The 16,313-nt window shown below is 35.5% G+C and overlaps 1 protein-coding gene across 1 annotated transcript; it reads right to left on the bottom strand.

Annotated features, from left to right (window-relative positions):
* Positions 1 to 3,770: 3,770 nt before the first annotated feature.
* Positions 3,771 to 5,311, bottom strand: LOC145989347 (uncharacterized). The gene is made up of 2 exons (XM_083124679.1): positions 5,050 to 5,311; positions 3,771 to 4,036 (listed from the first exon to the last, which is right to left on the bottom strand). Exons 1-2 carry the CDS (start codon positions 5,282 to 5,284, stop codon positions 3,771 to 3,773), a joined length of 501 nt encoding a protein of 166 aa, XP_082980805.1. The 5' UTR covers positions 5,285 to 5,311.
* Positions 5,312 to 16,313: the final 11,002 nt, after the last annotated feature.

Genomic DNA, 16,313 nt, shown 5'->3' with positions numbered 1-16,313 from the left:
GATCCAAAATGCTGTGCAATATATCTCCATCTAAGATCGAACCCGGTCAAGGCGACGACAATACCACTACGCCATTCGGAAGGTCCGTTAAAATCCGGGCAATGGGTAATACATATAGATGGATAGCAGACTTTACAACTAAACACCCATGGTTCTATTCGTACACACTCCCACGACAGGTCATAGTTTTCAACAATAATTTAAGGACAGGACACGTGCGTTCACCAGCACATTTAGCAAAAAATACATATTGGAACTCAACAGGATTGTGTGTGTGTGGTGGGGAAAATCCGGATGCACAGCATTTATACTTGAAATGCGAACAATTTTCACACCAAGGAAATAAACTATATAAAAATCTGACACGATTAAAAATTCCATTTCCTATATCTCTACTATCTCTTTTATTTCATTTATCCACACCACTTATTTGGATTTTATATGGATACGCACGCAAATGACAAATTGAAATATAAACAGAACATAAAGTGTAAAAGTGTAACAACCAAGATTTGGTAGTGTCGTGTATAGTATTACACGGGGAAAAAGTGAAAAAAAAAAAAAAAAACTGAAATTCTACAAAAACAGGAACGTTGGCCAAAGTCGACAGTGTTTTGTTTGACAGGGTCAGAGAAAGAAGAAAGAAAGGAAGGAAGTATCTTTCGTTTCCAATGTGGAAATGAAAAATAATGGGTTGCACTTGTGAAGCAAAATGGAACCTGATATTCTACATTGTAGGATTTGGTTCTCATACGTGGAGAAGTTATACTTTCGGATATGGACAATGAACTTTGTTAAAATACTCAATAATATTTTAAAAATTCACAATAGCAATTATTTTAATATAAAGGAAACGCAAGTGAGTCATTTCTATTTGCTTCGTACAAGCTATACTAAATATTGATTTAATAGAATAAGAAGAGTTTCCATCATTCAAGGTACTATATTAACTTATTTGGATAAATATATAGTATGTACAGTATTTTACTTAATGTAAAAGTATAGGTCGTAAAACATCATAATAAACCATATTTGAATTTGAGTTCATTACATTTTTTTCATAGTTTTCGAGATCGAGACATAATATATTGTTTTATGAAATCATTGTTTTATCTTCATTTGAAGATTAAAATTGGTTAACGCTGTAAGTGCCACTATAATTCAAACACCGTTTTCCACGTTAAACTGTGATATGTGCCATGCTTTATAATGTGGTAAACGTGAAATGTGGCTGGTAGCGCTCTAAGTAATTCAAAGGGCGTGTGAAGAGGTCACTAGTGTGCTTACGGCCTGATGTGCGAAACGATGCTATTTCCCAACACTTTCGCTTTTGGCACTTACATCGTTTACCACTTTTAGTCCTCATTTCAAACACCCAATACTACATATAGTACTGGTGTGACGCTAGGGTAGAATCTTAGACTCAGACCATTTTTGAGGTATAGAAAACAATAAAAGTTAATGTGTGTAATATTTGTGTGTTTCTTTAAACATTTTTGTCATTTTTAAAATTCTGTATAGGCTACATTTTTTGAGCTTACAGAAGGAAACTCACATGAGTGCTATGGTGTAATTTGAGCTACAGATTGGTAACATATTTTAAAATCTAATGCCTTATTTATGAGGTACGCAAAATGGCAGGAAGAACCATCAATTTTGAGTCTACAATAATTTTAGGCATTTATATAAAATTGTTTCTGCGGTTATATAGCTTTTAGGGCTGAAAAGGCATTTAATTTTAGGAAAATTGAACAACGGGCAGATTTTCCTGATTTTTTTCAACATGTATCACCCACTACTTTGCAGCCATATCTCTCCTGTACGGAGTTACGAGGCATTATACTGGTAATAATCACATATTTTTTTAGTCTTGCAATTTAATAAAACTAAAAATAATTTTCTTATTTCAACAATATAATTTATTTATAAGTAACATGATGCTTACAAGAACACATACACACATTCATAACACGCAGCCAGTCATATGGAAAATAATTTACATGAAAGCGGAATAACATTTGAAACTATTTACAGTAAGAGCACAAGAATTATTCAGTATTTGCTTAACATTCTGGAAAGGTGTTTTCATAAAACATTTTGTACAATTCTTCCTGAAGTCTATGAACCATCTCCTTGACTAATTAACATCTGAAATGAAAAAGAAATATTAATATTTTGCCGAACTTGTTTGCAATTATTGCATGGAATTCTTACTCAATGACTAACTAGTGTTGGTTGACGTTGGTAACTCATGAACATAGAAATATATATACAAATAATATAAAATGTACTGTCAACATGAAAAATGCTAAACAGTAAACATGTATTAATCTCTAAACTTTATAATATCACTTTGCATAAGTCATAAGTAACTTGACAAGACCAAGTATTGTTGACTTTTGTAGCCTACAACTGGTTGAAACTGTGAAGATATTGAAAAATAAATTCTGAAAATGTTGAGATATTAACATTTGTTCAAGCAACTAATGGTTTTATTTTATACAGGCGAATTTAAAAAAGCAATGTTCATTTAATTTGTAACTGTTGAATGTAAAGGCATATAAACTTAGCAAACAAATATCAGCTTTTTTACAAACTTTCTAATGAAGATATTTGATAATGTAATACAGAAGTAAATGAATCAGGCAAATCATAAATATTTGAGATGTTGTGTAAAGTTAAGTTTCAACTTGTGATATTAGCTTTTGAAAACTGGGTGTGAATTAATTTCGACCAAGAAATTAAAATCCGACATGAATTTTAATACTGGTGACTCTGCTCACGTGTCTACATACTATAGAAATAATCACTACATGAAGTTAAGGTCTGTTACATGTCCATAGGAGCGATAAAAGGAAAATGTTTGACTTAGACAATAACAGATGGCAGCACCAGTTACAAAGGATAAAACTAATTTTAACAATGTAGATAGGTGTAAAGAATGATTAAATCAAATATGGAAAGCTAGATAATTACAATGGGTGATTGAATCAATTCGAATATGTAACACTCAATTATAAGAAAGAGGAAAATGTGAAAGACAGTTGACAAGTACACTTATGATATGTTTAAAAAATCAAAGAAGGTTGGGAACCGATTTTAACTTTGGTATTGCCTTTCGTCAAAGAAAACAATTTGCAACCTGTATATGCTAATAAATAAACATGTCAAGCATTCTTGATGTACAACATTGATGATCTCAGAATATAACGATATTTAGTATATCTCCATTATAAGCTATTCACGTTGTTTCCTTTGTATATATGTGTATCATTAAGAATCTAAACTTAGGTATTTCATACTGTGCTGATGTCGTAAGCCGAGAAGGTAGCAGGTCAACACATGGCGAAGTATGTATGTTTGAGAATACATATTCAATTATAAAAACACAAGATTAGAAAGACCATGTGCTTTTCCACCTCAGTGTCTTTTTACAAGGGAATAGGTTTTGCATGATTGGAAAAAAATATCCTTTTTACCATAATTATTATACACTACAATACGTAGGATGTACAATTAGACACCATTTGATAGCACAAAGAGATGAAAATGATTGATATGGAACTAATGAAAGGAAAGGGAATCGGACTCTAACCAGAATATATTGACATTTAACAGGTTTTTCAGCATTTTCACAGTTTCGGTGCTGAAAATCGCAGTTATCATTGAAACATGAAAAACATGAAAAAAATTACCAGAGACTAATTTTTAACACAAATCCCATTTGTTGAAGAAAGGATTTTCCAGCAACCTTACCTCTGTGTAAATCCTTAGTGTGGCACCTGGTGAATCGGTTCCTCCACGAAGTTGTGTGTAGGATGGCTAAACCTTTCAACATAGGCGTAACTGGGAGCTTGTTGCTTCTGGCTGAAGATCTTGGCCAGTCCGTTGATGGCCGACAAAACCAGCGATATCTTTCCTACCAAGAGGGCTGCGAAGCCAATGAACTTAGCCCCAATAACCCCCAAGGTCACCAGAAGGGCGTAGAAGCCAGCAGCAGCTGCGAATGGTAGGATCAGAGCCTGCTTGTGGCCACCTGAAAACCAGCATGTGGAAATGAGACAATGCTTGTACTTTTGTCGCAATGAGCATTTTCTTTTGATTAAAAGTAAAAACAAATTTACTGCAGTATCCCCAAGCCATCTTGTGTCAAGCTTTCTGAGTCTTAGAGATGTGGAATACATAATACTAAACGTAAAAATGCACAAAGACGGTAGTGCAGTAATTTGGATATATTTTTAATTTCCAAAATGTGTAATAAGTAATTTGCTCGAATATTGTTTAGGCTTCTTGTAAAAATAAAAGATAGGGACAACAGGAAACATGTGGTGTTATCTAGAGATCTAAATATTATTTTCTTATGTTTTTAGATAACGCTACCACCAAAGGCTTTGGGGTAGTCTGTGATACTATGTTATAAAATAAATGACCCAGAACATACACTTCTCTCTACTTATGTTCTAAAAATGCACATGTTTATGGGTTTGTTTCAAGTATGCTCTGTGCTCTTATAGGTTAATCGTGACTGAATCTACAATTTAAGGTGGTGTTCGTACCACTATAAATCTTCCGGGATCGAACCTGGGACACATTGATTACAAGACCCCAGTGATGCCACTGCACCTGTTTCTTTTTTTAAAAAAGTCATTCTCTTTCTCTTATCAATTTGACATAATTCTCTAGATTTTTTATTTGAAACAGACAAACACATGAATCCATGTCTTACCCAGGATTCTTACCCGTAACCCCTTTTATTTCGCACCATTCAGTCTGAAGAGGACATAAGAACATTCACATTTTCATTCCCTAAATTATATCCTTTATATCACAGGATCTAATTGCAATATTCTCATATTTTTTTTTATAGTCATTTCGTACTAGATTCCACTATCAAGAACACTTAAACAATGCCTTATTAAATATTGTTCAAAGTTAATATATTCATTATATTAAGTCGGAAAAAATAAAATCCTGGTCTGCAATTTATAGCAACAAAATGATCAATTCCTAATTAAATTGTCTTTAAAACTTAAAGAAAGGATGACTTACGTGCGTCAGTGACATCTGAAGTCCAACTGCTAACCATTGGGATAATGTTTGCCAATACAGTGCCCCAGTCTTGTTCCTTAACAGCTCTATTTTCTTCGTATCCAACTTCTTCTGTTCCTAGTTCTTCTGTGGGTGCTGCTTGTACTGAAGGCGCTGCTTCATCACTCACACCGGAGCAAGCAACCAGCGGAAGAAGATAGATAGACAGCAAAACCAAAACTTGCTTGGGAGCCATTTCGTATGTGTAAATGTGTAATTGTCTTTCGTTTGAATGATGATGAAGTGGCAGCACATAAGCTTTTTATACTCTGCACACTTGGCTTTCTTTTCTATGCAAATTTTGATCACTGAAGCCGGAAGAGTGTATCATAAACATGGAATATGAGTTTACGTCTGCTACTTTTTTTATTGTGTCACGTTACTGACCTTGTTGTTTCAAAATCTTTACATTTAGAGAAAACTACATGATGCGTAAAGTAATTAAATCAAATATTTTACTTAAACACGACTACCCTTCTTTTGATGTGTTCAACTTACTGAAATCAGTCATTGAATTTCACACAAATATTTAGTATGTTAACTGCTATGTTGAATTAATCAACTATATAAATTTGAAACATTATCATTGGTACTTGTACCATAATGTTCAAGTTATAATTATATATTTATATTATTTATATTTTATGCACTTCTGAACTAACTTGATAAATACAACTATTCTTGTTTTTCATCTTTACTTTACCCCACATGTCGCCAATCCTGGACTGTATTTTGTCCTTACTCGTATATTAAAACTAACTCTCTAGCCTTCTTAAACCCAAAGGTTTAAGAAGCAATACAAGCCTTCTATCTGTCCCTATTCTGGGCAAGATCAATGCAATATTTTCCTTTCCTTTCTTGCCGATTTCCTTTCGTTCTCGTGTATTAAAACCTATCTTTATGTTAATTACCTATCTATTATCTTAATTTGTATTAATCTTACCTAAATCTGGCCAAGTACAATCGAGTCTATTCATGTGTGTATTGTATCCTTTTGTGTAATTTTGTTCTCACCTTTTGTGTTTATATTCTTTCTGTGTGTCCTTGTTATTTCTATGTGCCTAGTATGTAGTAAATGTATTATATGTATTCATTGGGTTAGGTGGCAAAACAGCCACAGGTAAAATTGAATTGAACGTCTGTTGTCTGGAATAATGGCCAACACTCTCCAGAGATGATTCGTTTCTTTGTACGTCGTATAGCCTATTGTTAATTTCATTAGTCATACTATTTTATCAGTTTCTGGGTAGTCACCCGAGCTGAAAAAGACGCCACTGTGCGTATGTCGTAACTTTCTGTTTCGATTATCAGGATCTCAGAAACTATTACATTTATAAAGATAAAATTTGGTGCATTGGTAGACTTAGCACATGTTAGTTGAACGCATTATAAATTATCTCAACCTAACGCCATCTGTTTTTTTCTTGCCAAGTTTTTTGACGGAATTTCACAAGTATTACTCGGCAAATTGCCCATGACAATATTCATTAACACTTTTCTTGCATCCTACTTGTTTTTATGGAATGGATTTTTACTTATCCTGGTGCAAGGATTATCAGCAGGTTGTTTGGCGAATTGTATCAACTTTTTAAGCTCTCATTGCGTAAAATAAAGAGAATAAATATACTGATGATTGGACAATTTGCTTGATGCTACTTATAAATTACATGCAATTATATCATTCAAAGCCTGAGATACCGATATAATGTTACCAAATGTGTTTGAAAATTTTCTGGCTGGGGTACAAAAGTGTCCAAATGCTGGGGGGAGCCATTTTCATTTTGCAACATATAAAATGTGTGTAAAGTGTTTAAATAAGAAATTAGATGCGCTGGCGGCAAGGGATGTTTAAGGCTTATGGTGGGAAAACTATATGCCATGAAACATATCACAGGTTTACAGTAAAAAATGCTCCAACTTATTAACATAATATGTTTGAAATTTTAAGTTATTGTTATTTAATCAGTAAGCTAATAACAATTGTTTTAATACTTTATTATTTCTTATAATTGATTGGACCCGAGTTCAAAATAGTTTAGTATGTAATCACAGGTATCAAGCCCACTATACAAGATACTTTCTAGTTCATTACTTAACGATTCCTGTTCGATCTCGTATTAATATTCACACAATTAATTTACCTTAATCGTTTTCACTTCTTTTATGAACCGTAGCTGTCAATTTTGCTGTTGAAACAAGTAGCCTATTTTATTAAATTTAAAAGTAAAATATTTATAGTTCGAGTTGCTGTTTTAAGTCCACTTTATGCACAGTAAGGCTAATCGGGACTGGCCCTACAGTTTAAAGTGGGATCCGAACCACTTTTGCCTCCACCGGGTATCGAACCCGGGACCCCTTGATTACAAGGCAATGACGCTACCACTGCGCCATGGGGGAGGCCCTAAAATATTTATAGTGTTTTGAAACATTACGTTTGTTATACACTATTCTTTCACGAGAATTTATTCCACATTTTCCTTTAAATTCACCAATTAATTTATTGAACTTCTTAATTCTCCCACAGTGAAGTTCACAGTGCTAAAAGATGGGGAAAAAACGTTCACTGCCTTTCTTCCATGTACTATAATTGCTTTCATTTGAGACTATGTGGAAATCTAATGCAAAATTTTAGTCAAAATCAACGAACTTTGGATTTGGAATCTTAGCCTATTGAATACAAGCCCTTCACTTTAACCACTCACAAGAATTAATGAAGAATTTCTTTCAAACTCACTTTTCTAATAAATGAGGCCTGGTGGAACTCTCATAGCTCACCCCCCCCCCCCAAACCATGACTGAGGAGGGCTGGTGGCATCTCTGATTTTTGGGAACTCTCTCACAAACTTCTCGAGAGCTTGAAGCATACACCCTTTTATTTTGGTGGTTAACAATTTCATATTAGTGAAGAGAATCCTGCAATGCTCATTGGCAACGTACCGCTGCAGGAGCCGTCTCGATTTCAGTTCCCTCTGCTTCTTCACTTGTGTCGTCAGGAAATTTCCAGTACTCCACCGGTAAGCTCCAATTCCAAGGTTTTCAATAAGTACCCTGTACATTGATTGTCGTGAAATGTTCATCTCCTGTGCCATTATCACTTGCTTCCTGATGGGATTTTGGCGGATGCGAGTCACCACTGCTTTAACAGCGGCAGCTGTTCATACGGTGTGAAGTCGACCAACTCTTGGGCGATCTTTCATGCTACCAGTATCAGTGAATCTCTGGATTGTCTGATACACAAACCTTTTGCTGATCTTCGGGATTTTTAGGGGCTGGAAAATCTCAGTGAATGACTTCCCAACCATATGCAGAGCAATTACGGCTACTCTGTTTTCATATTCGCCCCACTCCATGCTAAGCATAAGAAGATGCACGCTTGCTCTTTCACAGCTGAACACACAATTGTCAGGAGTAAATTTCAGCACAAGCATGGTTCACGAGCTTGACTACCGGATGTACAGTCCAAGCCGAAAGTTTGTAACAGTATTTATGGCCAGACTAGGTATAGAGCTGGACCGTTGCAAGAAACTGTTTACTGTCACTGCTGCTAGTTAATTATAAATAGGCGATATTGCGACATACGGTAATGAGGGTCGTAAAGATAGGGAGAGAACAAACATAGCGGATAACATAATTTTAGGTGGCCCGTGCCCCCTTTTGAACTGGTACATGTACAGAACTCGAAGGAAGAAATTCAGTAAGATATAAAGAGATGTAGATATAGCTATATAGTTCCGGACAACCTTAACAAAACTCGACCTTATATACTTCACAATCTTCACAAGGTGTGAAGAAGCGTCTGGTCACCACATGACCACGTGGATGTCCTTACAAGAATTGGCAACATCGAAGGGATATGTTGTGGCCATAGGGCTGTTCACATCTCGCCAATCTTGTGAGCAATATTAGGTACACTTTTCATTAAGATTGTCCGGAACTTACAAATGTGTTCTTCACGGTCCTCGTGAAGGAAGAAATACAGCATTAAATATAAGATGAAGGATTGTAATACAGAGGATATAGCTACATACAACGTTTGACGTCATTATAGAATTTTCTAGTCAATGTTGTGCATATCTTATTCTACTTATATTTTCTACTTGTTAGGCTTATAGCGATGATAAATACTTGGAAGAATCAATGAAGGTACTATCAGAAAGAAACGCCTATGTCCAGAACAGGACTCCAACCCGTAACCTCTTGTTTAGAGACCGAGAGAAAGCTCTGGGCCACTGATGCGGCGAGATTCTATTCTAAACTATTACACGCATTAAGGACGCTAATAGCCATTATTTAGGACATCTGAATAATTCAAAGTTGTCATTAAAATATTTGGCTCATTGAATTCACGATGGGCACGAGTATTTCCTGGATTCTAGGCCAATGGCCTTGAATGTAAGTGCATGCTGATAGATAGGGGTGTTATACTGTCGTTAAAACAAGGAAAATGAGGAAATTCGGATACCACAAGATGTAAAAAATGTTCATTGTGGAATAAAAACGCACTCAAGTATCAGATCTATGGCGCTAAAGTAGAATATGCACGTGACTGACTTCTTTCTGTCATTGTGTATTCATAATTGCCGCTAATGATATTGACCATTTCTTTCCAATTTACTACTGAGTGTTGTCTCTTACCGTATACAATTATACAAATCTAGCTACAACGCAACTTTAGGGAAGAATAGGCTGCTGTAGAATTTTCTCATGTCTAAATTTGGATCTAAGAAAATGCAGAGGTTTGAGCACATTAATGGAACTTAATTCACTTCCATTTACATGCAGGTTCCCAATGGGCGCCCCCGCAGGGAGCCTCAAAGGTTTCTCCCCCACCCCTTCCCCGGGCACAACGCATTATTGCATTTCTTCAGCAATTTAAATGTATTTACACTTCTCATATTTTCCCTCTATTCCTTTCTCTTTTTTATTTACATTCATATTATTTTCATTGTTCTGTCTGCTTTATCATTTTATCTGTCTTATTTCTAATTTTGAATCTTTCTTCGTAACTTTTTTTTGTCTTTCTTCCTTCTTACCAGATCTTTTTACAGTTACCCTTAAATTGCTTTAAAACATAACTCGTTAACCTTACATTGCTTCCAAAAGTAATTGGTCACCTTTAATTTACATCCCAAAATAACTCGTTACCGTCACTTTTCTTGCAAAACTGACGGGTTACCATTACTTTACTTCCAAAAGTAACGCGTTACACTTACTTTGCTTCCAGAAGTAACGCGTTACACTTACTTTGCTTCCAAAAGTAACGTCTTACACTTACTTTGCTTCCAGAAGTAACGCGTTACACTTATTTTGTTTGCTTCCAGAAGTAACGCGTTACACTTACTATGCTTCCAGAAGTAACGCGTTACACTTACTTTGCTTCCAAAAGTAACGCGTTACACTTACTTTGCTTCCAGAAGTAACGCGTTACACTTACTATGCTTCCAGAAGTAACGCGTTACACTTACTTTGCTTCCAGAAGTAACGTCTTACACTTACTTTGCTTTTAAAAGTAACGTCTTACACTTACTTTGCTTCCAAAAGTAACGTCTTACACTTACTTTGCTTCCAGAAGTAACGCGTTACACTTACCATGCTTCCAGAAGTAACGCGTTACACTTACTTTGCTTCCAGAAGTAACGCGTTACACTTACTTTGCTTCCAAAAGTAACGTCTTACACTTACTTTACTTCCAGAAGTAACGCGTTACACTTACATTGCTTCCAGAAGTAACGCTTTACACTTACTTTACTTCCAAAAGTAACGCGTTACACTTACTTTGCTTCCAGAAGTAACGAGTTACACATACATTGCTTCCAGAAGTAACGCTTTACACTTACTTTGCTTCCAAAAGTAACGTCTTACACTTACCTTGCTTCCAGAAGTAACGCGTTACACTTACTTTGCTTCCAGAAGTAACGCTTTACACTTACTTTACTTCCAAAAGTAACGCGTTACACTTACTTTGCTTCCAGAAGTAACGCGTTACACTTTGCTTCCAGAAGTAACGCGTTACACTTACTATGCTTCCAGAAGTAACGCTTTACACTTACTTTGCTTCCAGAAGTAACGCGTTACACTTACTTTGCTTCCAAAAGTAACGTATTAAACTTACTTTGATTCCAGAAGTAACGCGTTACACTTACTTTGCTTCCAAAAGTAACGTCTTAAACTTACTTTGCTTCCAGAAGTAACGCGTTACACTTACTATGCTTCCAGAAGTAACGCGTTACACATACTGTGCTTCCAAAAGTAACGCGTTACACTTACTTTGCTTCCAGAAGTAACGCGTTACACTTACTTTGCTTCCAGAAGTAACGCGTTACACATACTTTGCTTCCAAAAGTAACGCGTTACACTTACTTTGCTTCCAGAAGTAACGCGTTACACTTACTTTGCTTCCAGAAGTAACACGTTAAAGTTACTGTTATTTAAGTTCGAAAATAAACGCATTACCACATCCAAAATTAACGCGCTAATGTTACTTTGTTTCCTATGGTAACTGGTTAGATACCGTCACTTTGCTTTCAAAAGTAACGTGTTGGCCCGAAGACCTACGAGTAAAGCATAATTAGAATTAGAAGATGGGCATGGAAATATACCAAATGCGCTACGTACAAGGGCGCCCGCAGGGAGGGGGCAGAAGGGGGCACTTGCCCTCCCGTGAGATATCTGGAAAGAGTTAATGTAATTCGAATGGTGAAATTGTAGCGATATTTTTTAATAGCAAATTTTGTTTACAGCAACTATTATTATTATTATTATTATTATTATTATTATATATAAATACACACACACACACACACACACACACACACACACACACACACACACATATATATATATATATATATATATATATACATACATAGCAGCAAATAGTCATACCGAGAAAATTGAATCAATTCAGAAATTATTTATTAGGTTACTTTTTATGAAAATGAAGAAAAGTTACATGTCACTAAACTTATATCGAGTGGTTGGAAATTTTTATTTTAACAACCTTGAGCTTAAGAAGGAAAGATAAAATCAAAGTATTTATACAAAACATCTTTAGAAATGCAATAGTTTATAACGTTCCAAAATATAAAACAAGAAAAAATGCATTATTATCAGTAAAATTGAAAAATGGTGGTGAATTTATAAAAATATTAATCAATGATTTCGATGACTTCCCTTAAAATATTATTTTTAGGTATAGCATTTGATTTTATGTAAAAACCATTATGATTTAATACTTTTATATTACTCTTTGTGACATAGTGCTGTATGAGGTTTTTGTAACTGTTCTCAGTACTTTAAATAAATAAACTGTTATTATAAGTAGTAGCGTTAAGTTTAACTTACAGTCTATTTTGCACTGTAACTATAACAACCAGCTTCTTGTCAGTATACAGTTATCCAAAATGTATATAGATATAGCTACAGAATATGGAAATTACAAATGTATGTAATTAAGAAAAACATAAGTAGCAGTAATAGTAACAACAAAAATAATAGCAACAATAAAAGCAATAATAATAGCAATAATAATAACAATAAAAAAGGTTTCTATGACCCTGCCCCCCTGAGAAAAAATCCCGCTGGAGCCCTTGGTTACGTATGCTCGATTCCTCTGTCAAGCTGCGTGCTTCCAATCGCTACATGGGCTGCGTTCGACGTCACAAAAATCATTTGAAGGCATTGCATTTTAACCTTACTGGTCTTCTCTCGTATGGAATTATTTAATGATTGGAATTCTCCATAATACTTGTATATACAGTTAACTCTTTCCAATTTGACGTTTTGGGATCAGTATGTACATTTAGTTGATATATATGAAGTGTACAGTGTCTCTCAAAAGTTTTAGGACAACGACATTTTAAACTAGGCAACTCAAATTACGTAGGGCGCTGGTGGGTTGCGTGTAGAGTTAGACTCAATTTCAGGGTTGCCATATGCACAATATATATATTTGTGAAATACGCGAAAGGAATAAAAAAACAAGTATTATTGTATAAAATTCTAAAAAAAATATCAGTATTACATTTGTCAGAAATAAGAAATACTTTCTGAAAGAAAGAAAATCGATTTTCTAGCATGTCATCGCTGATGAGTCTACACAAAGGAAAAGAGGAGAGAGGAAACGAAAAGGGACAACAAATGAGAGGAGAAAAGAAAGAGCGAAAGGGGAAGAGGAAAAGTAAAGGAGTGAAGAAAAGATAGGACAGATGTGGATAGGAGAAGTAATGAGGAGAAAGGGAAAATATGCGAGGAGAGATGAGGAAAATGGAGCAAAGAGGAGAAGGGAGAATTTGAAAGAGATGAGAGGAGAGGAGAATAGGAGGTTTGAGAGAAGGGGAAGAGAACAGAAGAGGGGAGTTGAGAGTAGAGTAAAAGAGAGAACATGAGAAGAACGAGAAGAAGAGGAGAAGAGTGCAGTGAAGTCGGAAATCTAAGACAGGAGAGGAGATAAGAGGAGTGGAGAAGAATGGGATGGAGACAAGAGACGAGAACAGGAGGGAAGGCGATATGACATATAAGCAAAGGAGAAGAAGGGGAGAGATGAAGGAGAAGGAGAGAAGAGATAGGAGACGAGAGAAGAGATGAGGTATTTCTAGAAAATATCGTCTCAGCGTCAAGAATTGATGCATTGATCAAAATATCGACATGAAACATTCAATAATATTTTAAAATGAATTGAAGAATGTATTAGATCTGTGCGAAATGCCATTTGGCTGAGTTCAGAGCGAGATAAAAATCTGCGACGTAAGATCTTTGATTCTACCTGCGATTATACCACTAAAAACATGGATGTAATTTTCATATTTATAAGAATGATCCAATTTTTCTCCACTTCTCAGTTCGTTGAAATGGAGGTTTTGTTATTTAACATTTCTCCTCCCCCCATGGTTAATTCCAAACAGAATCATTCCGTTTCACACTGCATGGACAATGAACACAATGAAATATGTCTAAAACTTACGAAAATTTTCTGCCACGGGAGGGGTTTGAACATACGACCGTCAGGTTGACAATCTACAACGGTAACCACTACCCTACAAACTTTCGTTCACGACAATAGCTAGGAGGAGCTGACTAGTGTGAAATGGAGAAGCAACTCTCCTCCTACATGTAACGTGCAAAGAATACTTATTTGTAACAAAGAAAACTAAGGTAGTACGAATCGGCGCAAACATTTAATGGAGAATTGGACATGATGAAAACTTTTCAGTCGATATTTGCGGAGGTATCCTTGCATTAAACTGGAGTGGATAAAGGGGTAAAATTAGTATGTCCTGAATTACCACAAATATAAATAGTCATGAAAAAATAACCCCTAGTGCTCTTAAAGTGGGCCCCACGTTGTTCCTAAACTGTTGTTGTGCGTTTTCGCCCTAATTCTAATCATGGAATTCTGGTACAGGTTCCAAGAGGATAGATATGACGAGAACAGGGGAGAAACTAAGTACGTGGACCATATAGCTCTACACGAAAGAAAAAGATGATCTTGAAGAAAGCTTGTAATGCTGTCTGTTTAACATTTCAGAAAAGGTTTTATTGTATTCCACAGCCTTTCATGTATCTTATTTAAGCTTATATCATTATAATTTATGCTGCTGCTGCTTTTAATTGTACCAAATTGAAGGAGTGCCCACTTTAGGAACGTTTTCTTCCAATCTTCAAAATAGCATCTCCTCGAAAAAATAGGATTTTCACAATGAAGCCATATTTTTCCTCGCTACGAGAGTAGACATACTAAATAAGTACATAACGTACTATTTCAGACTTTAGTACTGTTTATTTTGGGTTCATGGATTCATTGATATGCGCCAAAAACAAAATGGGGGCCCACATTTGATACACTTCCTGTATGGGTTCTACCAGAGGTTGTATATTATTTTTTTCTGAATTGCATTGATGGTATTTTCTGTACCAGATGGTAATTTTTTTGTGCCATTTTCCATTTGGTGTACACACGATTTGCACCACTATGCAGTGCAGTAAGAAGTAATGAAAAACAGCCGGTGTTCTACCAATGCCAGTACAAATGATGAACCAATATTCTGGAAATTATTTGCAAACGCTATCATTTTCGTCGTAGACAAATCCCATGTATTCTGTCAAAAGTTACCGATGAATGTCTGCTTGAGTACAAGGTAAAAGTTCTAGTAAATAACCGTCACCACCTTTAAGTCCACTTTATGCACAAAAAGGCTAATCGGGACAACCCCTACAGTGACATCCGAAACAACTATGTTCCTTCATCGCGACTTTTTGATAGCATAGTGACGACGTTACCAATACACCATCGGGGAGGCAACCATCGGTACACCCAACGGCAAAAGAAACAGTATGCGAATTGTCCATCACAATTTTCATTCAGTCTGTCTTGCACAATATGATGATCATCAATTGAAATAAAGACGTCAATAAGCATAGGGCAATGCCTGTTTCGCACCAACATAATTTCATTCCTTAAAACAACACAGGATGTCGAATAAAAAGTAATAAAAATAACGGTGGACAATTTGCCTACCATTATCATTGCCGTTGACTGTACGTACATATCGATTGTAGTAGTCAGTGATGGCGCTAGAGGGGGGTCATGTAAGGCGCCGACCCTCAACAAAAAATAAATACTACATAAATAGGTACTCTTTTAGCTTAAATATGACTTTCTGTATGGTATTTACGGTTATTTAATTGCCTGTCCCCCCTCAAAAGTGTTCCACTTCCTCCCGCCTACATTCATTTATACCTTGCCCACTTACTGACGTAAAAGAGCAACTATGTGTTGCGTGTTGTGGTTGGTAACTGTCCTGCCTATTACGTTCTACTTTGGTTAGAGTCAAACACGAAGTATAAATTACAAGAACGTATAAGTGAAGATAATGCAAAATGTGTTTCTTTGCCATCAACATTCACATTGTAGCCGTTATAATTTCGTGAACACTAAAATTCTCCCCAGATGTAGTTGCTCACGGTTCGAATCCAAATAACTCAAAGAGTATATACGGTGCAAAGTGGTCACAGCAAAAGTGGATTAAGGTCTGTGTGGTAATATATTTCGAAAAAGCATTAAGCGATATGTAACGTAAACATCCTTAAGAGTAGTTTTCTTGTGCATATTTTGGTAATTAAATTATGTAAATTCGTACGTTCATACTTTTTATGTACGTACTGTATTGATAATTAAGTAAATGATAAAATAAATAGAGTACCTGTATTATAAATATTATTCCATG

The sequence above is a fragment of the Lepisma saccharinum genome, chromosome 6, assembly GCF_977018435.1.
Source record: "Lepisma saccharinum chromosome 6, izLepSacc3.1, whole genome shotgun sequence".
Classification (NCBI taxonomy): domain Eukaryota; kingdom Metazoa; phylum Arthropoda; class Insecta; order Zygentoma; family Lepismatidae; genus Lepisma; species Lepisma saccharinum.
The sequence above is the reverse complement of the archived record's forward strand: the minus strand, read 5'-3'. Positions and strand labels throughout refer to the sequence as shown.